The sequence below is a fragment of the Vigna angularis genome, chromosome 1 (genome assembly GCF_016808095.1).
Source record: "Vigna angularis cultivar LongXiaoDou No.4 chromosome 1, ASM1680809v1, whole genome shotgun sequence".
Classification (NCBI taxonomy): Eukaryota; Viridiplantae; Streptophyta; class Magnoliopsida; order Fabales; family Fabaceae; genus Vigna; species Vigna angularis.
In genome coordinates this window covers 41,037,544-41,064,994 of record NC_068970.1, presented here as the reverse complement: position 1 = coordinate 41,064,994, position 27,451 = coordinate 41,037,544, and the positions used below count along the sequence as shown (strand labels likewise).

Sequence of the window (27,451 nt, the reverse complement as noted above, 5' to 3'; positions counted from 1 at the left end):
TCTTACAACAAAAACAAGTGCATTGGTGAGTTTCGTAGGTTGTGCCTGTGCCTTTCGTGTCACTCCTTTTTAGAAAAAAAAAAGCAAAAGAAAAAGAAAAGATGAACCTAAAATCTTCTTTTGTTGGAAAAACAAGATTCCCAACATGAGCTCGGAAAAAGACATGAACGTGAATGAATAATCAACATTCAACAAAGTCATCAATCGATAAAGTTAAAGTTGATTAGTGGGGGAAAGCTGGTTCTAGTTGAGATGCTGAACTGACTCAACTCAAACAAACAGTTAAATTAATCAACCACTTAAAATTCTGGTAGCAAAATTATTATTTTCTCTTCCTTACATCTATGGGTTTACCTTCTCTCCTTCTTGTTTTAACTCCTCTGCTGACATCATTTGCTGTTTGCCAACCTGAAGGTGAGAGATGCATCTTTTCGATTCAGTTTCAGTTGAAGGAACCATGATTCCTGAAACCTCCTTTTTCTTACCATCGTTTCATGTAATGATACAAAACACAGAATCTAACTTCTTCTCATGCAGAGTTTGTGAGCATTGATTGTGGTGGATCAAGCAATTACACTGATAACAGCACGGGTTTGGCATGGATCTCAGACTCTGGGATCATGGAACATGGCATTTCAGTGGAAGTGCAAAGTCCAAATGGAAGCATGGTGCAATATCAAAAGAGGAGAGAGTTTCCCATAGACACCAAGAAGTACTGTTACACGCTGAGCACAGAGGAGAGAAGAAGGTACTTGGTGAGAGCAACTTTTCAGTATGGAAGCTTGGAGAATGGGGACACTTACCCTCAGTTTCAGCTCTACTTGGATGCAACCAAGTGGGCTACTGTGTCAGTATATGATGCCTCAAGAATATATGTTAAGGAAATGATAATCAGGGCACCCTCAAATTCTATTGATGTCTGTGTGTGTTGTGCTACCACTGGTTCTCCCTTCATTTCCACTCTTGAGTTGCGACCCTTCAATCTTTCAATGTATGCCACGGATTTTGAAGACAATTTCTTCTTAGAAGTTGCTGCAAGAATAAATTTTGGCGCACCAACTGAAGATGCTGTCAGGTATGAAAGCTACCTCATTTTTGTTGTACTTGGTTAGATTTTGCTTTTTGGCACATAACTGAAACAAGAGTTTCCAAAATTTTATCTCAGAATAAGCATCAGTACAAGTATAAAACCTTGTTACCTTATTAAGGAAAAAGATCACCAGTGTTAAACAAAAGTATTTCTCAGGTACCCGGATGATCCATATGATAGAATTTGGGATTCTGATCTAATTAGAAGGCAAAATTATCTTGTTGGGGTAGCCCCAGGCACCGAAAGGATTGGCACTGCAATGAACATAGATGTAGAGACAAGAGAATACCCACCTGTTAAAGTAATGCAAACTGCAGTAGTTGGCAGAAAAGGAGTGCTCAGCTACAGATTGAACCTGGAAGACTTCCCTGCCAATGCTCGAGCTTATGCATATTTTGCAGAGATTGAAGATTTGGACAAGAATGAGAGTCGAAAATTCAAATTAAAGCAACCTTATATAGCTGACTATAGCAATGCAGTGGTCAACATTGCTGAGAATGCCAATGGGAGCTACACTTTATATGAACCAAGTTATATGAATGTTACTCTAGAATTTGTTTTATCATTCTCCTTTGTTATGACCCCAGATTCTACCCGAGGACCTCTTCTGAATGCACTGGAAATAAGCAAATATGTAGAGATTGCTTCAAAGACAGACAAACAAGACTGTAAGTTTTGAGTGTTAGTTTTTGTGAAATTACATGGCTGATGCTGAGCCAGATAAACTGATTTCTAACCAGACTTCAACTTTGCAGCAACCGTTGTAAATGCATTTCGGTTATTGTCTGCTGAAAGTTCCCAGACAAATGAAGGTGATCCTTGTGTTCCAACTCCTTGGGAATGGGTGAATTGTAGTACCACCACACCGCCAAGAATAACAAAAATGTAACATCTCTAATTACTTCTGTGGGAAATTTTGATTCATAGCAAGTGAATTACTGTACTCTGAAACATTAATACCTGTCACAAGTTTTTGAATACTTAAGAAATTTGGATTCCATAAAAAATGTTGGAAAAACAGAATGAGAAATACTGTTGTATTGTTCTGCTATTATAGACATTTAATGGAAGTTGAAACTGCACAAATTTTTACTAATCGCAATTGTTTGTAATAGAATTCTTTCAAGAAGGAATGTGAAAGGTGAAATCCCACCTGAGCTTGGCAACATGGAAGCACTGACAGAGCTGTAAGTACATCGATCTCCAAAATAGAAATGCTTCTAGTTTTTGATTTAATGAGATTTCTTTTGTCTGTTTTGCTTAGGTGGTTAGATGGAAACCTGCTTACTGGACCACTACCTGACATGAGCAAACTGATAAATCTAAAGATTGTGTAAGTTCAGTTCATATTGATGACAAATTTAGTAGCTTTCGTAAACCCAAAAGCATTCTTTTCTATGTCCTCTTTTTTCTTAGTTTCCTCTTTCAATTGATGACATGCAGGCACTTAGAGAACAACAAGTTGTCTGGTCGATTATCGTCTTACCTTGGTAGTTTGCCAAGCTTACAAGCACTGTATGTAGCACTTATTCCCAAATGTTTCTCATTTCAAATTTTAGAACATACAAGTACTCTTCCTAGTTAGCATCTGTGAGTTTGTGACAGGTTCATACAGAACAACTCATTTAGTGGGGAAATACCGGCTGGATTAGTGTCTGAAAAAATTGTTTTCAGGTAAGTATGCTCAGCAACAGCACAAGTTTTTTAACATAATTTAATTGCAGTTTTCTTAAATACTCAATGATTTGACTAGACCAAAAAAAATCAGTATGAACATAATAGAACTAGGAATTTTCAGCTAGACTTGTACCAAGATTGAAATAACACATTTACTTTCTGTTCCAGCTTTGAAGGTAATCCTGGACTATACAGAGGGAACAAGAAGCATTTTAAGATGGTGGTGGGAATTTCAATTGGAGTACTAGTGATCCTGTTAATATTCTTCTTGGTAAGTTTGGTGCTATTGCTCAATACGCGGAGAAAGGCATCTCAAAAGAAACGTGAGGAAAAAGGTTAGCCATCCAATGCAATTCTAATTACTTTGTACAAACTTGACAACAATCAAACTTCTAACCAAGCATTACAACAGGCATTTCTGGACGCAGTAACAGTAGACCTTTAACTGGATACTCATTTCTTCGGGGTGGAAGTTTGATGGATGAAAACACTACTTGCCATATTACACTCTCAGAGTTGAAAGAAGCTACTGACAATTTTTCAGAGAAAATTGGCAAAGGAAGCTTTGGATCTGTTTACTATGGGAAAATGAGAGATGGAAAAGAAATTGCAGTTAAGAGCATGAGTGAATCGTCCTGCCATGGAAACCAGCAATTTGTTAACGAGGTAGAGTTCAAATTTGTCCCTTCAATATTTTCAAACTTGAATTCTGGTTAACCACAATTTCTGTTGTGAGTATTTTTTACCATAAGAAGTTTATACCAACCAAAAAGTATTATATTCCATGAAGTTCATTAGTATGACATTCTCCAAAAAAGAAAAAAAAATGTAAACATCCCAACCTTAATGTGCAGTTATTTGATTATAGAATCACATATGCAGGTGGCCCTCTTATCCAGAATTCATCACAGAAATTTGGTTCCCTTGATTGGATATTGTGAAGAAGAATGTCAGCATATTCTGGTCTACGAGTATATGCACAATGGCACATTACGGGATCACATTCATGGTTTATTGACTAACCTCGCAACCTCGTATGCTTGTATTTACTTAATAGTAAAATTTTGTGTCATGACATATATTTTCAATGTTACAACAGAGAGTTCCAAGAAGAAGAACTTGGACTGGTTAGCTCGTCTTCGTATTGCAGAAGATGCAGCTAAAGGTTGATCAACAACTACCTTCATGATGCTTAAGTAATTTTAGTATGGTTTAACGTGCTTCTGAGTTCTTATTAGTAATTGTAGTATTTTTCTTGTTGATCAGAAAAAGATTTCTATATCCCAATATAATAGGACATACATTTAGAAGTGTCACATTCATGCGAAAACATGTCATAAAACTAGACATATCATGTCATTTTAAGGTGGTTCCAGACAGATATATATTAGTATTTTTCTTCCAAGTTAAGAGGGTTGAGTATGATTTGAATTGTACAGGTGTTGAATACTTACACACAGGATGCAATCCTAGCATCATTCATCGTGATATAAAGACAGGTAACATTCTTTTAGACATAAATATGAGAGCAAAAGTATCAGACTTTGGACTCTCTAGGCTAGCTGAAGAAGATTTAACCCATGTATCAAGCATTGCAAGAGGAACTGTGGGCTACTTGGATCCTGAGTAAGTCACGGGGCTCATGCGTTTTTGTGTTTTCTCAACAATGTGTCGAATTGAGATTGTGTTTATTCTCTACAAATGCAGGTACTATGCAAGCCAGCAATTGACAGAAAAGAGTGACGTATACAGTTTTGGAGTTGTTCTGCTGGAACTGATATCTGGAAAGAAACCTGTGTCATCTGAAGATTACGGTGCTGAAATGAACATTGTTCAATGGGTATGTGTCCCTTTCATTGGTATGTCGTAGATGTTGCAGACTTGGATGAAAAATGAGCATTGAGATTTTGGGGGTTGAATTTTTGCAGGCTAGATCATTAACTCGAAAAGGAGATGCAATGAGCATCATTGATCCTTCTCTGAATGGGAATGCTAAAACTGAATCCATTTGGAGGGTGGTTGAAATAGCCATGCAATGTGTGGAACACCATGGTGCCTCAAGGCCAAGGATGCAAGAAATCATTTTGGCTATACAAGATGCTATCAAGATAGAACAAGGAACAGAAAATAAGCTTAAATCATCATCATCATCATCATTTTCAGGTAGCAGCACTTCAAAGCCACACTCTTCACGCAAAACTTTACTCACAAACTTTCTTGAAATTCAGAGCCCTGACGTTTCAAATGGTTGCCTCCCATCAGCAAGATAAATTACACCAACCTTATATTCCATTTTCTTTCTGTATACTTACTTCTTTTTAACCACTATTATTATTATTATTCTACAATATGTGTTTACAGCAGTAACAGTGTGACAGTAACTAGTGACAGCATTCCCATTTTTGCAACCAATGAAACTGTAATCTTCTTATAGAATTTACTTTAAAATGATCTCCATGAGAATTTACTTTATTTCGTTTCGTTTGATCGTATTTGTTTGGATACTTGTTTTATCAATGTTAAGTTGAATTTTTGTTTAGATGGATCCTATTTATAAAAAATTTCATCAATCTAATATTATTTGATGTTATTTTTTATAGATCAAAATATATATATATATATATATATAGCTAGCTTACTTCCTTGACTTCTCTAAAAGCAGAAACCATGATATAATATGAAATAGGGTGAGTAGAGGGAGACATCTAACCCATGGAAATAACTACCGAATCACAACCTATTCTCCTAAACTCCTCCTTATCTCTACCAGACAATATCTCCAAAATGCTCTCTTCAAAAATCGAAAACCTAATAGAATATTCATATGTCCTTGAAGATGCGCAGATTTCCGAGTCCTCAACTCCTCTGCTTAGTCCGTACAATGTTTTCAAAAGACGAAGATCTTCCATTAGATCTATCGCCAGACTCATAACCTCCCGAAGACCTCCTGAAAAAGAGTATGTTCAATCCTCTAGGATGGAACAATGTTCTCTTGTAGCTACACCTGAAGAACAATATGTTACAATAGAGATACCTAAAGAATTAATCAGGCATTGACAATATGAAGGATACACTCACCTTCATTATGGAGCCATCAGAGTTATCCTTTCCCTTCATGGAAGAAGAGGTCTTCCTGTCTCTGCCAGAGTCTCTCTCTTGGATTCCAGTTTTCTCCACTATGAAAATGCTGTCATAGGAACAGTTCTGACTACCTTACATGCAGGAAGTGTAGTTCTCACTATGTTTCCCAACTACAATGTTAGCCTAAGAGATCCAACCTTGCCTCAAAGACTCAAAGTCCAAGTTCAGATCACGGGAGCCGGAAGAGTAGCTGAAGCGCTTTGTGCAACACTACATCATCAGATTATTTATAAGTTACAGAATCATGCAGTCAACCTATCCTTACCCTCCAGTAGTGAAAACACTCTATTTGTTATGGCTAACCCCCATGAAGAAAGCCCATCAATAGTCTAAATCCCCAAAAACATTACTAGACAGTAGTTAGAGAAACTGATTCCTCTACAATGGGTGACTAATTATGAGAAGTTACATGAAAATAGAAAACCTCTCCAGACTTCTGAAGCCACTTTTAGGAGGTTTGTAGATGGGACAGTCAGAACCATCTTCAAGCAACTAGGAGATGAAGAAAGTACCAGCTCCTCCCAGATTTTTTCAGTCTATGATGATCCGTCCAGTTACAAAGGAAAGAAAAATCCCTATCTGGGGAGTTCTTCCTGATGGAAAACCTATATTCACAGACAAAGTCAATGGTCATTTCATATGGGATATTGATCCTTCTATGTGTGACCTAGATTGTGAATGCATCAAAGATGATGATAGCTCCAACGATGACGAGTTAGATGAGGAAGATAAGGATACAGACCATGAAGACTACTGTAGACCATCTCCTCCTCCTAGGAGAAGATCTGATCCCAGCTCTGGACCATGGATTGGCCTACACAAACCCAAAGAACCAGATCCTTTGTGGTTTCAAAAAAGATGTGCAGAAATCCTGGGAACAGAAGGAAGGTTCTCTTCCCCTCAAGAAATCCCTCAGCCTCAGATCCCCTATTTTATGATTTTTGATTCCAACTATGAACAAGAATTTCCCTCTCTAGAAAGAATAGTAGATCCTACCACCAGGATCAGAAGCCAAATATCCCCTCCTCGGAAATAGGACCTGATGGGAGATCTAAGCCTTTAACCCAAGCTGAAGAAGTGCTTAATTGACAAACAGAAAACGCTAAAGTTCAAAACTTTATGCTCAGAAGAATTGATCAAAAGATAGATGGACTTTCATCACAAATGAAGAATACAGATGCCCGATTAGAGCATCTTTTTGAAAGAATGAAAGAACATTATGTTTATCTTACAGCTGAAATTTCCCGCCTAGAAGAAGAATGGAAAAGGACCACTTTTGGTGAAACCTCTCAGGCCAAAGAAAGAGAAATCAAGAAGCTAAAAGCACAACTCCAAGATTTGGACCATTACATAGAATAAAAAATGAAACATAAACAATTATCTTTCTCTGATCTTTTCAGCCCTCCTCCCTTCACCCGATTTCGACCTTTTTTCCAACCTTCTTCCTCTATGATTCATAAGTCCAAACAAACTTATTCATTACCAACCGCTACAGCCTTTAGAATCAAACAAAAACCCAGAACATCAGTACCCTCAACACATGAAACCAGAAAAACTCCTACCCAAACTCAATCAGAGTCTCCTAGAAATCTATCTGAAAAGGAAGACTATTTCCAGGATTCCCAAGACCCGTACTCACAATTCACTATTGGAATCACCAGCATAAGATCTTCAGGATACACTTCTTCTGACAGTAATACTGGGAACCTCTCTGATAGTAACTCAGAGTTTTCTGATAAATATGCAGATGTATTCATGGCCAATACGACAACTTCCAGTACAAGACAAGAACCCATATATGAATCTCTTGAAGAAATTGATCCAACCTTAAGAGACAACCCTTCCAAACCCAATAGTGGGCCATGGTCTTCCACAGATGATCTTCCTCCCAATCAGTGGAGAGAAAGACTTATTGAGTTTGGAGCTTGGCTCGACACCAAACTCATTAAGGACTCAGATTCCTACAAAGTTACAGAAGAATTTTTTTGTCGAATGACTGGAACTTTGAAGGAATGGTATCACAACCTAGGGTCAGTTCGGCAGGATCAATTTCACAACCTAGGGACAACTGCTACAGTCTTAGGAGCTCTCTATGAAGAATTTATTGGAGATGGAGCCATCATAGACATAAAGATGCGACAAGAATTTTTTGAGATGAAGTGTTGCTCCATAAATATGAAAGATTTAGACAAGCATTTCAAACGAATGTTACAAAGATTCTATCTGCTAAATGGAGAAAATGATGTCAGTCTCAAAAATACCTACGTGGCCTCCCTTCCTGCTCAGTTATAACCAGAATTAAATCGAATGGCCATGGCAGCTCAAAAAGACTTCTCTACCATGACTATGGGACAAATCCATCAGATGACTAAGGAGGTCGTTGATAAGTTATGCCGGCAACACCATATTTCTCTGATTTAATGAATAATAAGGGGAAATTTGGAAAAGTCTGCAAAAAATCATATCTAGAGATAAAATGCAAGGACAAGTGTAACTGTCAAAACAAGAAAAATAAGGTTGATAAGCCCTCCAAAAGGAAGGAGAAGAATCTCAAGTTTTTCAAGAAAAAGAATTTTAGGAAAAAGTCCCAAGGACAAAGATGCTATTTGTGCGGCAAAAAAGGACACTTTACAAAATCTTGTCCTAACAAAGCTAATAATGCCATTAAGCTTGTTACATCTCTAAAAATTAGGGATGAAGAAGTTGAATCTCTATATTCAGAACAATCTTGACCAGATGAAGATAGAGTCTTTGCGGTAAGAAATTCTTCTGAGGAAGAACTTTCTGAAGAAGAATCACTTCCGATTTTTTCCTCAGAAGCAATAACTAGCATCAATTCATCTCCTCCTCATCCCAACATTGAAATTCAAATCTTGCCAACAAAGTTCAACAAGTCTGTCAAAGCAATTGCATACATCGACACTAGAGCATAAAAAATGATGATGAATCCTGACATTCTTCCTGAAGAACCCTGGTAAAAAAAGACGTCATTTTTTATAGCTGCTGATGGGAAAATATTCAGAACTGATCTCATTACTAAAACCTTTATTGGGATCAAATTTTTCCCTGAATGCACCATTTGGGCTAAAGTAATAGGCAGCAAACTTCCTGGCAAAGATATTTTGATAGGCATGGACATAAATTGCAGATACTTCCCACCGGTTTAAAATACAAAAGAAAATTCAAACCTTTTGTAGAAACCTCTACATTATTCTCTCTCTCAGAATCCTTTCTAGAGATAGAACAGGTCAAGAAGAAGTTACTCTCATTATGTGCTGATAATCACGAAGGATTTTCTCATCCCAGAGCCTTATGGAAAAATCCAGACTTCTTTGTCAATCTCCCATTTAAACTAAATGAAGATGCCAATCCTACGAAAGCAACTCATCCTGGAATGACACCATCTGATTTGCAACTGGCCAGACAAGAATGTCAAGAACTCTTAAAGTAGGGCTTGAGAGAACCAACACATTCAAATTGGGCATGTTAGGCCTTTTATGTGGAAAAAAGATCAGAAAGAGTGAGAGGAAAAAAGAGGCTGGTAATTGACTATAAACCCCTAAATCATTTTCTTCAAGATGATAAATTACCTATTCCCAAAGCCTCTTCTCTTCCTATCTTGTTAAAAGAATCCAATATATTTTCAAAGTTCGACCTAAAATCTGGATTCTGGCAATTAGGTATTGATCCATCTAAAAGGCATAAAATAACTTTCTGTATACCTAATGCCCAATTCCAATGGACAGTACTCCCATTTGGCCTCAAAGTAGCACCCTCTCTTTTCCAAAAGGCCATGACCAAGATTTTTGAACCAATTCTAGAAAATGCGATCATCTACATTGATGATATTTTTCTTTTTTCCAAAGACATGATGACCCATAGGAAATTACCGGACTAGTTCTTCACTATAGCCGATCAATATGGGATAATGTTTGTTGAAAAGAAAATCCACCTGCCACAATCTGAGATTGATTTTGTAGGAATGCACTTTTCCAAGGGTTTCTATCATAAAACAAATTCAACAGTTTTTAGGTATTCTCAACTACATCCGAGATTTCATTCCAAAAGTTGCCAGGTATACCGGTCCTCTTTCTAGATTGCTAAAGAAGAATCCTCCATCATGGGGAGTTGAGCAAACTGAAGCCATCCAACAGATAAAAAGGATAACTCAAAATCCTTCTGCTCTTAAGATCCTAGGAGAAGGGAACAAAATTGTCCAAACTGATGCAAGTGATAGATATTGGGCAACAATCCTGATAGAAGAAATTCATGGAAAGAAATTTTACTGTGGACATGCAAGCGGACAATTTAAAGAAGCTGAGGTCCATTATCATACCACATACAAGGAAGCTCTTGTAGTAAAAAACGGAATAAAAAAGTTTGATTTCCATCTCAGAGGCTTCCAGTTTGAAGTACAAATGGATAACTCCTCTTTTCCTAAAATTCTTGAATTTAAGAACAAGATGCCTCCAGATCCTCAAATATTAAGATTAAAAGATTGGTTCTCCCAATATGATTTCACCGTACATATCAAAGGAAACAAAAACCTTATTCTAGACTTTCTATCACGGCCAACAAAAGTTGTACAAATGATCACCAAAACTCATAACTTCCCGTTGATTTTCATGGTGAAACCTTTACCAAATCATGCCAAAACTCAGAAGATCTATCCTCTAGGATTATATCCTAGAACTCCAACAAATATCTTAAACTACGCGAAATGCAGATACTTCTTTTTTCTTCATGAGACACTAAGATTCAAGGTTGCTTCTCCTTGTGCATTTGATCCCACAAACCCAAATGAAAATATTTTTGAATTATTCTGTGACATTGGATGGGATCTTTGTGAACCTACATTATGGGCCATCTGGTGTAAGACAGTACAACATCCCACTCCCATAGCCTTACAAACAAAAATGGCTTATCAAATCCTAACAAATCCTCTTAAGCATAAATATTTGTTCTGGACTTTACTCGAATGGTTTAGTCCCATTACTTGGTGGAGATCCAAACTAGAACAAATACTCTCATATCAAGAAAGTCAAAGAAGGTTAAAAGGACAAGCATTACTCTCCATTTTTATTGTCTATAGGCCTTATGCAAGTGACCCCTCCAGACAATTGTTTTCACAAAATCATGTAGGCCTTATATTTTTCCTCATTTAGAGAATGCCTTTTTTTTTTACAATAAAGCTCCTTATTCCACTTTATTTCTAAAAGAAGTTTTTTTTGTCATATTTCCTAATATGATATGTCTTTAGGTTTATATGTATTTATAGATAAAGTTATTAAATGAGTATAAGTATTATATCATTAGTGAAAAATACGTTTTTTTATAGCTACTTTTTATACCGGTTGAAATTCATCAGGTATATAAAGTGGCATGGTGGTATTAAGAAGTTTTTCTATACTGGTTGCACTTAGAACATGTATAGAAAGTAACATAGTAGCAAAATTGTAATAAATTACAAATATTTATATAGTTTTGCATTCAAAATAGGTATATAAATATGTTTTTTTATATTGGTTAGATCTAGAACCTATATAGAAGTAGCGCGGTGACAAAAATGTAATGTTGGAGAACTTTTTCTATAATGGTTAGACACTATAACTAGTATAGAATACCAAATCTCTTTTCGCGCTTCACTTTCTCTCTTTTACACTTCTTCTCCTTTCTTCTCGTTCTCGTTTCACTTCGATTCACATCATTTCTCTTATGTTCTTCTTGCCTTCTCCACTCTTTTGCTTTCGTACTTTTTCGTCTTTGGTTGCCATTGATGGTTGAAGTTGTTGTCATGGTGGTTGAGTGAAGTTGTTGTTCGTCGTTGCTGGTTTCCATTAGTGGTTCAAGCTCTTGCTGTGGTGGGTGGGTCAACCTTTCGTTCTCATCTTTGCTAGTTGCCATTGGTGGTTGAACTTCTCGATGTGGTGGGTGAGTCAAACTGTCGTGGTTGTTGCTGTTGTAACTGAAGTCAAGCTCTCATCTATGGTGGGTGAAGCTCTCGCTATGGTTGTTCCTCAATGTGTCACTATTGTGGTGGGTTTGTAAGTTGTAGTGCATGGTGTGTGTTTGATTATTCTCCAATGGTGTGTTGTGGTGTTGTTGTCATGGTATGTGTTTGGTCGTTCTCCAGTTGTGTATGGTTGTGTTGTTGTCATGGTGTGCATTTGGTCGTTCTCCAGTGGTATGTTGTGTTGTTGCTTCCATGGTGTGCATTTGGCCATTCTCTAGTGTGTTGTATGAAGGATAAAGGATGACTTACCCCTAAGACCTTGTGTTCCATATCAACTACCTTATAGCTGACCAACTGTTATGTGTCCGGTTTGTTGGGATAAACTTAAATTTTAGGGTTTTATTAATAATTTTGTTTAAATCTTATTTTATTAGTTTTTGGGTATAGTAATATTTAGTGTGATTTGATAGAGATAAAATAGGGACACATAGTTATGATTTTCGGTTTATCTAGGTACAATATTATTTTATGATAGATTAAACATATTTTATTTTTAAGATAGTTGATATTTTATTTTTATTCCTCGTAATATTGTAAGTGTTATTAAAGTCTTTCAATTATCAATGAATAGTAAGACTCAATTTCAGGAAAATATCAGAGTGCGTATATTGTGAGATTTTCCTATCAGTGGTATCAGAGCTTTATGCTCTGAGTAGCGAGAGAGAAAGAAAAAAAAAAGGAGAGAGGGAAGAGTCAAACATCGTGAGAGAAAAAGTGAGTGCTTGATTTTTTTTGGGAGAGAGATGACAAAGGTTGTCAATGGTATGAGTGTGCCACAAGTGACGAGAAAAACCAATTATGATAATTGGTGCCTACAGATGAAGGCGTTATTGAGATCCCAAGACGTTTGGGATATGGTGGAAGACGGGTACGTTGAACTTGGTGAGAATGCCAAATCAGCAAAGGAAGCGTGGGAGATATTGGAGGTTGCGTATATAGGTGATAAACACGTTAGACAAGTCCGAATACAAGTTCTCAGAGGAGAGTTTGAACAATTGAAGATGGAGTCCAAAGAGCATATAACCGAGTACATAACTCGGGTGGAGAAGGTGGCCAACCAACTTGGAAGGAATGGAGAACAAATGCCATCTAGTCGGGTTTTGGGAAACATTTTGAGATCTCTTACAAAAGATTTTGAAAGTATTGTATGCGCCATCGAAGAATCGAAAGACTTGTCAGTTCTCATAGTGGATGAACTTGCTGGGTCATTAGAAGCCCACGAACAAAGGAGAAGGAGTTGGGATGATCATGTTGAACCCGACGATCAAGCACTACAAGTACAGTTTGACTCGAATAAATCTCGGGTTACTCAGAGCCGAGGTCCTGGCGACAGATGGCGAGGAAGCCGAGGACGAGGTGGACGTGGCCAAGGTAATTTTGAGAATGATAATGAAGAGCAAACCGGTCAGCAAAATTGGCATGACCGAGGACAAGAGAAAGGCCGAGGAGATCGGTCAGGAGTTGAATGTTTTAAGTGTGGAAAGTATGGCCACTATGAAAATGAGTGTAGATCAAGCAAGTGCTACAATTGTGGTAAGGTAGGCCATATTGCAAAGTATTGCAAGACCGAGACAAAGGGGGAGACGAATCTCCTTACTGAAGATGCAGAAGAATTATTGTTGGTAAAGAGCTTGGATGCAGTGGACATGGAGGGCCTAATCGCAACAATGGAGGAAGTGATATTGGTAAAGGATGCAACGATTGTGGAGAAGGAAAATCTGGAGAAAGAACTCAAACAAAAAGATGAAGAGATTCAGCGGATAGGGAGGCTTCTAGATGAACAGAGGGTTGAGCTTGAGGAGCTGAAGAAGGCGGCTCTTGAAAAGGAAGAGAAAGCATATAGTGTTCATGAACCAGATAAAAATAGGGAAGAAGAAGATGAAGAAGAGATGAAGGCTGATGAGATGAAGGCTGATGAGATGTTTACCAACTCGGTATGGTATCTAGATACTGGGGGCAAGCAATCATATGTGTGGAAACGAGAACTTTTTTTATAAACTCACTAAGGTGGAGGCCAAATTTATGTCTTTCGGAGATGACTCCAAGGTGGTCGTGAAAGGGCGTGAAAAAATTCGACATATGCAAAAAAATGGACGAGTTGGAGAGATTAGGGATGTTTACTATGTTCCGGAGCTGAAGAACAATATTTTAAGCATGGGTCAGATAATTGAAAAAGGTAATTCAGTTTTTATGAAAAATCAGGTACTGTATTTAAAGGATAAGCATGGTCGTCTAACAACCCATGTAAAAGTAAAGAAGAACCGATTGTATGAATTGGAGCTGAAAATCTTGGAGAGAAGATGCAAACCCGGAGTAGGATGATGCACATGGAAAGTCGAACGAAGGAAGGAAGAATTTAAGTTTATGGGGGAGTTTGTTGGGATAAACTTAAATTTTAGGGTTTTATTAATAATGTTTTTTAAATCTTATTTTATTAGTTTTTGGGTATAGTAATATTTAGTGTGATTTGATAGAGATAAAATAAGGATACGTAGTTATGATTTTCGGTTTATCTAGGTACAATATTATTTTATGATAGATTAAACAGATTTTATTTTTAAGATAGTTGATATTTTATTTTTATTCCTCGTAATATTGTAAGTGTTATGGCTATTTAAAGTCTTTCAATTATCAATGAATAGTAAGACTCAATTTCAGGAAAATATCAGAGTGCGTATATTGTGAGATTTTCCTATCACGGTTAACAACAATATTATGCCAACAATTATATTGGGTGGGTTGTAGCAAACAAGTGTAGTATCCATATGGATTTGGCAGAAATAGCAATGTTATGATCAATTTGATCTGATATGAGTCTGTTTTGTGTAAAAAGTGCGACTATGGAGGTCGAGAATATTGTCACTTTAATCTAGAAATCGATTTAAGCTATCAAAGAAGTGATTATAGTAATTAAGACTGTGTTGGAGTCTGATTTCACAGATTCCTCCTCTCTTGTACAAATCTTGTTTCAAGACCTTCAAGTGATCAAGTCCTAGCTAGGAGTGCTCTTTATGGTACTCTAGGCCCATTTGATACCTGGAGACTAGTATTTTTCCCAGTGTCTAGTATGAAACCTATCAGTGATCGCGTACGATTTAAATGCATTACGAATAAGACTTTATTCCAACTGCAGATCCCAAGCCTATTTCATCCATAAACATACAAGAAAACTTATTGGACCACAACTCAAGAATAGCTTCCGCTCAATATTAAGTCAGTTAAATAGGAAAAGTGATCATTTCATCCCATAATAGAGAATAAATCAATAAACCACTTTAAATCAAATGAAAATTGCATAAATGAAAGTCTCACTGAATACAAGAGAGTTTGAATTTGCTACTTCATGTTCCAACACAATAGAGGTTTAGTTCCTATTGAATATGAGAAGAAGTACAATCAAGGAGGAGGAAAACATCTCTACATCCTGTGTTTATGAATTACAAGGATTAAGTGTGAGAGACTCACTAAAGTCTCTCTCTAAAATCACCCTAAGAAGGCTAAGACCGAAGTCTTTTATTTTTCTAGTTCTCTCTTGCTCCACCTCTCTTTGAATCTGTCCAGAATGTTCTATTTATAGACTCTCGCATCACGGCTCAGGTGGTGGCTTACAGCTCCAATACCGAGGTTTCCTCCCTTTGTGGGTTTCCTCAATGGCTCAAGCTATGAACTTTTGGGCTAGAGTTGTTCAAGGTTGCTTAATATTGAAACATTCTTTTAAGGCTCAAGCTCTAGCTCATGGCTCAAGGAAATCTTCATGGATGGATTTGCTTCGTGGCTCAAGCCCTTAGGTGGCGCTTCAACTATGGCAAGGAAGATTCTTCTAAAATGCTTGGATTTCTTATTCTTTTCTTCAATTTCCAGATTTAACTCCTTAAATTCATGTATTTCTATAGAACAAGTAAAATTAGGGTAGTTATCACAAAATTTATGCATAATCAAAACAAGATAAGTTCTAATTAAACATTGAATTTCACTAAATCAAGAATTTATCACCAACCCATCTTCATCCTCAGTTTCTCTAAAGGTTCTTCTTTACAATCTATGTTTATTCCTTCCACACCTTCATTCCATATATATAATTATGCCATATGCTTAGCTTATTCTACTAACTTTAAAGTTCTAGTCAAATCATTGCTTAATATGATAAACTAATTTATCTTGGCCAAGAGGTGACAAATGATGTTTTATCCTCACAAAAAGTCAATTATTCCAATATGGTTAGTAATACTAGTAATAAAGGCACAATCAAACTAAATTAAGTTACAATTAGAGTTTTTTTATTAGTTTGGCAACTACATATTGCAGCTTCAAACAATTATGTGACTTATAGTGACCTCTTACTTGCTACAATGTCATACATCTAGCAATCATCAAGGAGTCGATCATTCATTCCATCAACGTAAGCTTCTGAAGAGAAATCACGTATCTGACCTCCAAATCGGACAGAGAAACTTGATGCGTCAAACATATCTATTAGGCTTACCCCACTTTCTCCCTCAAGAAGTTTGTTGTAAACAGTGTCAATGCCATTGCCAAAGACTAATACAAGACTAGCGTTGTTTATAGTTTTAGCGCATTTACCAAAAACATCATGTAGCATATTGTTGCATTCTTTAGTAAGATACGGTAGGAGCGTGTTTAGCAAAGATATCATGTATCACACTAATTCGTTTATGAGCATATCGTTTAGTCTAGTGATCCTTTCATGATAAATCATCTTCGTGGTAGCACGTTTACTGAAAATAAGATCGTTTGGTCCTAGCTTGTTTACTAAAAATAGGATCATTTGGTCCTAGTGCGTTTACTGAAACTTTTCTTTGTTCATTCAGATGTCATAACACTTATTTCATTTGACATCATTCACTCAACGATATTATTTTCACAAAGATAATACTTTGTCAATTACTCATTTCGTTTATCATTGTTTGTTAAACTTCAAAACACTAAAGTGTTAGACGCTCTTGTCTTATAGACGGTCTTGTCTTAACACTTAAGAACTTCTGAATTTTCCTGATCAGAATTTGGCTATCAAAAAACTCCAACAAATTCTAGGCATACTCAATTATTTTAGAGATTTTATCCCACTTGGGGACCTAACTATTAAAAAAGAATCCTCCTCCTTAGGGACCTAAACAAACCTAAGTCGTCTAAGAACTAAAAAAGATTGTCCAAACTCCACGAGCTTTAAAGATTCATGGAAATGGAAAATTGATACTACAAACAGATGTTAATGGCTATTATTGGGGAGCAATACTCATTGAAGAAGAGGAGAACAAAAAATACTATTGTGGGCATTCTAGTGGTTAATTCAAAGAAGCAAAAAAGAAACATTATCACCACCTTTAAAGAAGCATTGACAATAAAAAACATGGCATACTATTTTCATTTGAGAGGTCATCACTTTGAAGTTCAAATGGATAATTCTTCATTTCCAAAGATCCTCAAATTAAAAAAAAAGGCCTCCAGATCCTTAGATACTCAGATTGAAGGATTGGTTTTCCCAGATTTATTAGTTAAACATATTAAAAGAAACCACAACCTGATCCTAGATTTCCTTTCTAGACCAGGTGATGGCAACTCCTTTAGGACTTTCCATTCAAAGAAGAAACAACTTAAACTAAGACTAAAGAAAGGGAAGTAGAATAAAGATTTCTAAAGTTCTTTCCTTATCTAAGTCTTAGATAGATTTTCTCTTTGCTAAACACATTTGTATTGTTTTGTAGGTCATAAATAAAGGTTGGAGAACATTCCTATTCATCCTAGGAGGCTTGGCAAGCTAAAGAGAACAAAGGAGGCAAAGAAGAGTAGCTTTAAAGTGCTTTCCGGATTGGAGCTACTACATTCCGGATTGAAAAAGCAAGGCAGATTGCCACTACGAACCAACTTTTTCATTTACACGCGTGTTTGATTAGCTGGCCTCTGAACCTTGTGTCCCTAGCCTTATAGCTTCTCCAACACACTTCTCTTGTAATTTTAGTAGCTTGCAAGGCACGTTTTAGAGTATTCTCTTCCTCTATAAAAGGGAGACTCTTTCCTTTGTAAATCCAACTTGAATGCCATAAAGAATTGCCGCTGAAATTAGCCTAGCATCTTTGCTTCGAGTTCATTGCTTGGTGCCTATTTCGCACGTCCTCCTCTAGCTTCCTTCCCCTTTGGAAGGTTGTTTGAGCTTGAGATACATCACACACACATCCAACCTCCATAAAACGTTCCATCAAACATTTGTCGCGCATCAGATCTTTAATCATTCTCTTCATTTCCCTGCCTACTTCTGGTTCGTGGAGTTGCTCAATCTTAAAGAGTGGAGTCGCTTCCATTACCAGGGAAATTTATCTAGTATATCTTATCCTCTCATGTTTTTCCTCCTATATTCATGGTACAACATTTACCTTCAAAGGCAAAAACTGAAAAAATTTATCCTTTAGGGTTATCAACAACTTTCGCTGCTAAAATATTTCAATATGCCAAAACAAGGTATTTTTATTTTCTCCATGAAACCATGAAATACAAACATTCCACTACAAACATTTTTAACTCGGAAATCTCATTTGGAGGAATCTTTGAACTTTTCAATGATGTCGGATGGGATATATGTGAACTGACTCTTTGGTTAATTTGGTGCAATACTATACAATATTCCATACCCGTTGCTTTGCATACCAAAATGGCGTATGCCATTCTCAATGATCCTAACAAAGATACTTACTACTTCTAGACCTTGTTAGAATGGTTTTATTCTTTATCATGGTGGACACAAGAATTAAAAAGAATTATAGAATTTGAAGAACATGGAAGATTACCTCAAGCTTCTCTCAATTCTTTGATTTTTATATTTATCATCCATCCTCCATATTTCAAAAATTTAGCTGGGCAGTTGTGGGCAAGAAATGAAGCTTATAGGTGGGGAACTTTTGAGACTTATCCACTAGATGAAAGTTATAGGACTCTATTGGCTCAACATCTCTGTGAAGTAAACAATTGTCATCCTAAACCCCCTAATCCTAATCCTACAAGCTCTTTGCAAAGACCAATAAACTCTTAGCCCCTGAACATAATCATTCCAGAAAAGGACAACACTCAGCAAATAATGGATTTCAAGTTTGTAACAAAATATTATGCTTCTGAGGAAGCCTTTCAAAAGGTTGAAGATCTGGTAGATAATTACAATGAAGATTTAACGAATGAAATGATAATCCACCGGTAGATATATCCTTACTAGGACCTATTAATAGGAAGCATGACTTCGTAGTGAAGCATAACAAATAAATTGTTGTCTCCACTTAATCTGACTAAGTTGATATGTCATATCATAATAAGTGAAAAGAATCTAATTAGTAGTGGACCCATTATTCCACTAAGTAAAAATCTTTCATATGGCTTTGTTGTTTCTTTAGTCTTGTACTTGTTTTACACATGGTTTTATCCTTTTAGTTTATCCAAATTCCAAGTTGTATTAAATGTGTTTTAGGATCCAAATTATGAAAGTATGAAGTTCATAATCAATTTTGGAATTTGAATGTGTATATAGGTCTCTCTATAAAAGATATAATCCTCCACTTTTGTAAGATATCAGTTATTAAATAAAAATCTAATTATAACATATTTTTCATGTTTTCCTTCTAAGTTTTATCTTCTTTGAAAGTCTAAAATATATAATTTATACCACCTCTTCCCCATAGATGCATGTATGCTTTGTACTTGCCTCTTTTGAGGATCTTAAATATCTAAAAGTATCTTATCCCTTAACCATTTAAGATCGTAATTTTTTTTGGTAAGGATTGAAGATAATTATAAATGAACGTTTAAGCCATGGCAGCACCATTTTGTCCTATATAGCTTATCCTAGTCACTTACATTGAGATGGTTACCAAAATGGTATCAAAGCCTAACATTTTTCATGAGGGGAATATGATGATAGTATAGATTATATATGGAAAGCGAGTATGAGAAAACAATCAGACGTGGATAATACATTGATATGTTTTAATGTTTACTTATAACATGTATATACAAGTAGACATTGATGTTAAAGTATACTTTAGTAGATTGAATTTTGTACACAAGACGAAAGTGTTATTCATTAAAAACATAATTTTTATTTTTTTTTCTTTTGTGATAAAAGCAATAGATATGTTCTAAGTCTTACTAAAATTGAACAAGGTTGTTAAAACTAGACCATCAAAAGATAACTATTGAAAATAAACGACCACATCTAATTTAGAATCCATATGAGAAAATTTAGACAAATGACTCAGAGATGTCAATGATTTGTTTTCTTTCACCCAAATCAACAAGTATTTGGTTGAATGGTCATTGAAGGTATTTTAGAGTATGTCTTAACTTTATTACCAAAAATAAAGAATACAATTTAATAAAAGCTATGACAAGAAACGAAGCTTTTACAAGATTTAATTATATGTTTTTGCTATTATATAGAGCTAAAAAGGTTACACAGCAATGAATATCTAATCTAAAGAATGTATCTGATAACTTTGTTTTATTGAAAAGCTATACAGAAAATAAATGTTGAGGTGGGTGTAAAATAATTATGAGTGTTGAGAATTAAACCAGTGGCAGAATGATAATGCTAGTATAGTACGAAAGAATGATGAAAATTATAATCATAGGATAATTATCCACATATCACCTCGCACATTAGATTTATAAAATATAAATAGATGCTGCTTTAAATATATCCGTTCTTAATTTTAGTCGTGTCAGTGTGGATTGAGTGCATGTGTTCCTTTTTCTAGTAGATAACCAAATCGAATTCTCAATCTTTTCACCAGTTTTTCTTTCACGGCTAATAATACCGACTTGACTTAGTCTTTTTGCCAAAAAACTTGTTCAACAAATGATGGTTTTTCTGCTTCTTCTCTCATGTGCATCTCAAGAAATGTCCATGGGAAATTAAATTTTGTTTAACAATATTTTACAGAGCTTAACAATAATTACATCATTTTTTTTTTCAAAAAGCATTTCCTTTAAAAAAAAATTCACCCACTTAGTCTTTCTATAAAAAGAAATAAATGAAACAATAATCTAAAGAGATGTGTACAAATGTTGTTAAATTTGAAGAGCACTGTCTACAAATGGTGTTAGATTTATAACAGGGTGCCAAAGACGGTACCTGCAACTTCTCCCTCCAGTTTAGGCACCAAATCTGTCTCACAAAACAACCAACACATGAAAGGGAGTAAAAATGTTTCGATGCAAAATGAATCAATAGCTTAACCAATTACTTCTGAACTTGAATCAACTAAAAAATTCAATATGGCCTGCAAGTTCTCTGCATAACAGCTTTGTTTCACTAGCCAATTTTATGCTCTTTGCAATAGCTAATCCTGTCTTTTTGTGTGTAGATGCAGGCTTATATGATTTCACCTCTTCTTCACGTCCCAACAGTAGAACTTCCCTTGCTGGAACCACATTTTCCCACCAAAACTCACGTAGAATCTCATGTATCAAGTTCCAATACTCACGCTGCCTCAGCACACGAAATATAGTGCTTCCATTTGGCATCCAGCAATACAAATCAACCCACTCACAATCCATTATCTCCATCTGCCCTTGCACTTGAGGCATGTAGTAAAAAGGCATGCTTGACCAAGGCAAGCCAGCCTCAGGTTTGCCCTTGTTATAAGGGCACTTAACTTCTAATAGTCCAACTTGTGGAGAACACCTAAGAACCCCATCAGGGGACGCACCAAGCCAATCATAAGACTGCTTCGAATGAACTACAAACCCCATTGAGCTCACTTCATTACCTGTGATCTTTTTATATTGTTCTATAGCCACTGATTCATTGAGTGTTCCCCATTCCATGGCGCTATTCTTAGAAACTTCCATGATCTGTGCCTCTGATGCAAACACCTTCTCGTGCCACAGCTCACCGCGACGGCCCCCTTTCCAGAAACCTAACGCAGTGCTGAATGTGCTAGTAGTAAGCTTGTCCTTGCGAAGGGCAAACCATTCCTCTGACCGTTGGGGGACATTGGCTGCCGAAAGGTTCGAAGCCAATACTTGAAATTGAGAGGAGTGGACAATGATAGGGTCAACTGTAGATGTAATTGGTGAGGCACACGTGGAAAAAATTCTCAATACTCTTTTTGCACACTTTCTGTTGGGATATGGTGACACAAATGTTGTCCGGAGAACATCACTGAATCTAATCATACTGTAACAAGTTGTTGCTGACATTGTCATCTCCATTCATTCCAAATTTCTCAGGACAAGGTACCTGACAGAAAATAGGTGACAATAGGCAACGAGTAAAGTAAGTGAAAACATATTTCTGTAGGATAAACTTTCTCCGTAAACATTTGTAGAAGAAGAAAATAAAAAGTAAAATAAATTGAACTTCCCCAATAGTTAAAATCGTCAGAAGTGTCTCAAATTTTGGACAAGTTAATTGAGATAACCTCTGTAAAATTTGAAGTATATAATTTGATTTTAAACTGATTAGTGAAGTTTAAGTTTAATTTGTTTTATCTTTTCATAGTTTACAGGTCCAAACATGGCCCAAGTTCAAAATAGGAACAACATCGTCTGCTGGAAACACTATCCGCTGTTCTCAAACTCATACCACCACTCTTAGACACAGAACACAGCATAACACAATAGAAACGCCAAAATTTGCAACATAGAAGGAAACCCAAAGTCTGCTCAACTTAATGCACTATGGTTTTCCCAAAAAGAAAAATGTTTGCTAAAGTTGTCCTCGAAACCAAAGCTCAAAAGAAAACATTGTTCTGATTTATAATTCAACAATTCAGATATAATTACACTCTCTAACCCACCTACCCAAACTGACTCACACAAATCTCCTAATTCGTTTAAAATCCTCAATCATAGAAAGCACGGCCATGATAGTGGTGAAAAATTACTTCAGACCTCACTCTAAGAAGAACAATCAGATAATGGAAAACCTAAAAAGGTCATAGACGGAACGAACAAACGAAGATATATTTCTCACATGTAAACACACTCGAAAATGCCAGCCAGATTTCGAAGATGCTAAGGTAAACCTAATGCAAAACAAGAGTACCTGGGATCAATCGAAGTTAGAAATCCTAGGAACTATTTGCATAGGAATAGAGTAGAGTTGATTTGAGTTGAGTTCAGCTGCGAGCGACTGTAGCCATTAGGAGAAAATTAGATGAACGAACGACGTCTCAAACAACGGAATTACAGGAACGATAAGGTACTACACAAATAGCATCAGCCCAATAATATTTTCTTTTGGGTTTAACTCGCTCCACTCCATGTTTTCCTTGTGCACCACATTTTTTCATTTCTAGTTTTCAATCTTCACTATTGTTTTTGATTAATGTCTTATGAGTTTTTAATTTTTTCTCTTTCTAAATACAGAACACCCCTTTAAACTGTGAGATTTCGAAATTTGATTACCAAGTTTTTTTAATTTTTTTAAAATTTAAAATTTAATAATAATCTAATTTAATTTAAAATTTTAATTATCTTTAATATATGTCCATACTAGTTATTAAAATATTATTTCAATTATTATAATAGTTATATTAAGAAAATAAAAATAAAATTAATTAAAATAAAAGTAGTAAAAATAATATAAAATACGATTTAATATATTTAAATATATTAAATTAAATTAAATTATTATTAAATTTTAAATAAAAAATTGTTAATCGAATTAACAGAAATCCCTCATTCACGTGAAATGTTGCATGGGTGCTTGGGTCATTTCTTTTTCCACTGTGCTTGGGTGGGCACATGTTTTCTAGACTTAGGAAGCATGTAAGTGACCTTGGGGAGGTTAACCATTACATTTACATTGAAAATTGTAATCTACATAAATGGATATTATAGAAGCACTTAAACACACTTTAAAACTATCATTTAGTCACATTAAAGTGAAGTTTTATTGGGATAATGAAGAGTTAGGAAAGAGAATCTGAAGTTAGTAGTGTAGGGTGTCCTTGAGAGTAACCTTGAGTGGTTAGTGAAGGGTTGGTGAGGTTTAGAGTTAGTTTCTACTTAAGTTGAGTTAGTAGGGTTGAAAAACAAAAACTTGGAGAGTGGACAAGAGAGAGAACCGAGAGTTGGAGAGACACTTTTGGAGAGCAACCAAGTTGGTGAGAGAAAGGAAGAGCCACCCTAGCCTTGGAGTTTTTGGACGTCACTTGTAGGAGACCAAGAGGAGTGGAAGCTTGTTGTCTAGTGAGGAAAGAAACCTAAGAGCCTTTGGAAGCTAGCTTGGAATTGAGGTAAGGGGTTTAACTTGGGATATAACATAGTGTATGATGGGTAGAAGGTAACATTATACTGTTGTTGCATGCTTTCTTTCTTGTGTGTTGGAATTAAATTTAACATGTTGATGCATGCACTTTTCTTTTGGGTTTAAGTTTCATGTGTTGTTACATGGAGAATGGGTATTCACATGTTCATTTTCGTTTTTCTACTATATGGGGTATTTAATGGATTATACATGTTTATATTTTATGAAAAAGTGGTGTTGTTGTAATGGGTATACATGTTGGATGTATTGGGGTGTTGTTTGTGTATGAAAAAGTGTCATGGGTACACTTTAAAATCATGTATATTTTGTATCTTTAGCTCATGAGAGTTAAACGTTCTATATAGTTGTTTACGGTTGATACCAGGAGTGGTTAGAATACTTGGATACCAGAAGTAGTTAAACTCATACTAGTTAGGATTGAATAAGGTACAAAAAGTGGTTAGAATAATCGGTGTATATCAGGAGTTGTTTGTTCTCGATTGTAATTTTGGATAAGATTAGTGAAACCTTTCAAGAGTTCTTGAGGGAGATTGGATGTAGCTCAGAATTGAGTAAAGTAGTATAAAATACTTTTGTTATTGTTTTTCCTGCTTAAAACGCTTTTCTTAAATGTTTTATTTAGAACACACATCAAACTACAATTGTCTAACCCCTACAATAGTTATTAAATGCTGATTTGAGAAATGTTTTGAAACAATATTTAACCCTTATCCCATTTTTCTAGTGTTTCCCTGTCATTTCAATACTGACCAATATGATTGAAGTATTTTATATGATCAAATGCAATTCAATAACAGAATAATTATTTAAAAGGGATTGTAGTGAAGCTTTTACAACAAACAAACAAAGATATTTGTCTATTTATATTGAAAATGTAACAAGTGACATATGTTGACGTTGTAATGTATTTGTGTATGTGTTTGGTATGTGAAATTACTTGCTTAAATGAGTTTGTAGCATATAATTTAATTTTCATTGTTATATTGAGGTTAAATATATCTAATAACTAATAAGGAAGAAAGACGTGTTGTTAAGTTGTGACAGAGATGAGAAGATCAAGCATTACAAAAGGATTTACAATTAATTGTAACTACGATGAGGAAATTTCAGATTTAAATTATGGTAAATTAGTGGACCATGATGGAAGATAAATTTTGAAGTTACTTTATGGGTACCATAATCATAAGTTGAGTATACATAAGTAGGTTATTCATATGTTGAGAGATTACAAACTAATGAACAATTTATGCTTGTTAACATGACAAAGAGTTAAGCGAAGCTCAAAAACATCTTTTTGACTTTGAAAGAGAATAACCACAAAAATGTCATAATTATAAAGTAAGTGTACAATGTTGAAGTATGCATATCAAATATCACAAGGAAAATCAATAATTGAAATGTAACAGTTACTAATATTGCTGTGACATATATATTAAACTGAATAGGTTGGAGGACACCTTAGGTGTTGTGGATTTTGTCTTTCCGAAAATGCTATGACTTAATGCTATGGTTTTTTTCTTTCCAAAAATGCTATGACTTAATCAAACATTTTGAATTTGTCTATTGAATTTGTCTATTAAATATGTGAATGATGTGTGACTAATTTCACACAAGAAAAAGTTTGTTTAAGGCATAAACAAATAAGGTGATTAATTTAAGAAATATAACAAGTAATAGGTATAACTATTTATATATTACAAATAATAAATATTCCAAAAATTTTGATTATGTATTAAATTTGTAAGGTGGAAGCTACTCATTAAAACTTGAAGAATATGATTAATATAAGAGAGTTGTGCAATTATTGGAACATAATGAACAATCAAGTAATGTTGAGACATAATAAAATTAGAACATCCTTTGAAAAAGCCACTACAAATAAAAAATACTATTTTGTGTAGGTGTTTTTGCCAATTTATGGGAGTTTTTACCTTCCGCAAATTAATTTGTGCATAGTAAGAGTTGTCATAATATATTACAGAGGTTCTTTTATGGAGGTTTTTAACCTCTTCTATTAATGACTATTAATTTATGGAGGTTTGAAACCTCCTTTATTTTCAACTATTTTATTGCAAAGACTACATCTATTTTTTTTCCATTTTTTTGTGAGTTAATACCTTATTCAAATTGATAATTATACGGTGGAGGTTTTAACCTCCCTTGATTGTATTATTTAGTTTGTGGGTTTACTACTTTATTTTGCTCGTGTTACATGACAATGTATGTCAACATTTGAGGTGTTTATATTTTTGTCAACAATATTTATTTGCAATAAGATTCAAATACATTAATGAAGACAAAAAACATGACAAACTTCTTTTACCAAAGTGTTCAAATAAATATCATTAAATTGAAATGTAATTACAACTTAATCCATAATTACTCAAAATCCATAATAGAATAAATATAGTTTCATCCCAAAACAACATCATAAACTCCATAAATGTTGCTAGCACCAAATGATTCTTTTATACCCAAAGGAGACTTGGTCTCATTTGCATCACCAACTTGCTAAAATGATTAAAGAAAAATATTAAAGTTAAATAATCAATGGCATAAGTGAAGTACCTGAAAACACTAGAAAGGGGTTGAAAGTATTATTGGAAAACTTTTTCGCAACAGTTATGATATAACACTTTCGTCGATGATCAAAGGTTTTACATAAGTTTTTAATTGCTCAACTTTGAAATCAATTTAAATAAAACATTCATTTCAAGTGCCTTTTAGTTGTTAAGGATTGTTTGCTGCAATGTTTTTATAAAACTTCATTTTTAACAAAAAGTCGTTTATTGTAAGAAGTTTTTATATAAAAAAAATAAAGGGCAACTATAGGATTGTAAGAGAAGCATTTAAAGAGAATAAAACAATAAACACACAATCATTTTTATACTGGTTCGCTCCACCTGAGCTATGTCTAGTCTCCTCTAACACCTTAGAAGGTTCCACTATAATCTTCAACAAGATTACAATTGAGTATTTTTACCACTCTTGGTATCCCTAGTCACCCCAAGTAACCACTATTACCCTGACTAGTTGAGTTTGACCCACTCCTAGTTGCACAGTATTCTTCACCACTCTTGGTATCCCTAGACGCTTCTAGTATCCTTTAGATACACCGTCTAGTTGAGTTTCACCCACTCATGGTTTTCACTAGAAAATTCTGGTATCAACCTGATACGTTTCCTAGTAATCTTTCAACTCAACTGAGTTAATCAACAAGTTTTTGAATTCTATTAAGAATGTGCAATCAATCAAA

At 35.1% G+C, this 27,451-nt stretch overlaps 2 protein-coding genes across 2 annotated transcripts; one reads left to right on the top strand and one right to left on the bottom strand.

The window, feature by feature from the left end:
* Positions 1-261: 261 nt before the first annotated feature.
* Positions 262-5,239, top strand: LOC108323866 (probable LRR receptor-like serine/threonine-protein kinase At1g67720). The gene is made up of 15 exons (XM_017556667.2): positions 262-414; positions 538-1,075; positions 1,247-1,758; positions 1,846-1,975; positions 2,206-2,277; positions 2,355-2,423; positions 2,534-2,605; positions 2,696-2,764; positions 2,936-3,102; positions 3,180-3,433; positions 3,650-3,776; positions 3,867-3,932; positions 4,207-4,393; positions 4,475-4,607; positions 4,696-5,239. Exons 1-15 carry the CDS (start codon positions 345-347, stop codon positions 5,035-5,037), a joined length of 2,808 nt encoding a protein of 935 aa, XP_017412156.1. The 5' UTR covers positions 262-344; the 3' UTR covers positions 5,038-5,239.
* A 15,725-nt stretch (positions 5,240-20,964) lies between these two features.
* LOC108332677 (uncharacterized) lies at positions 20,965-23,123 on the bottom strand. Its single transcript, XM_017567993.2, has 2 exons — positions 22,969-23,123; positions 20,965-22,161 (listed from the first exon to the last, which is right to left on the bottom strand). Exon 2 carries the CDS (start codon positions 22,131-22,133, stop codon positions 21,177-21,179), a length of 957 nt encoding a protein of 318 aa, XP_017423482.1. The 5' UTR covers positions 22,134-22,161; positions 22,969-23,123; the 3' UTR covers positions 20,965-21,176.
* Between the last annotated feature and the right edge of the window lie 4,328 nt (positions 23,124-27,451).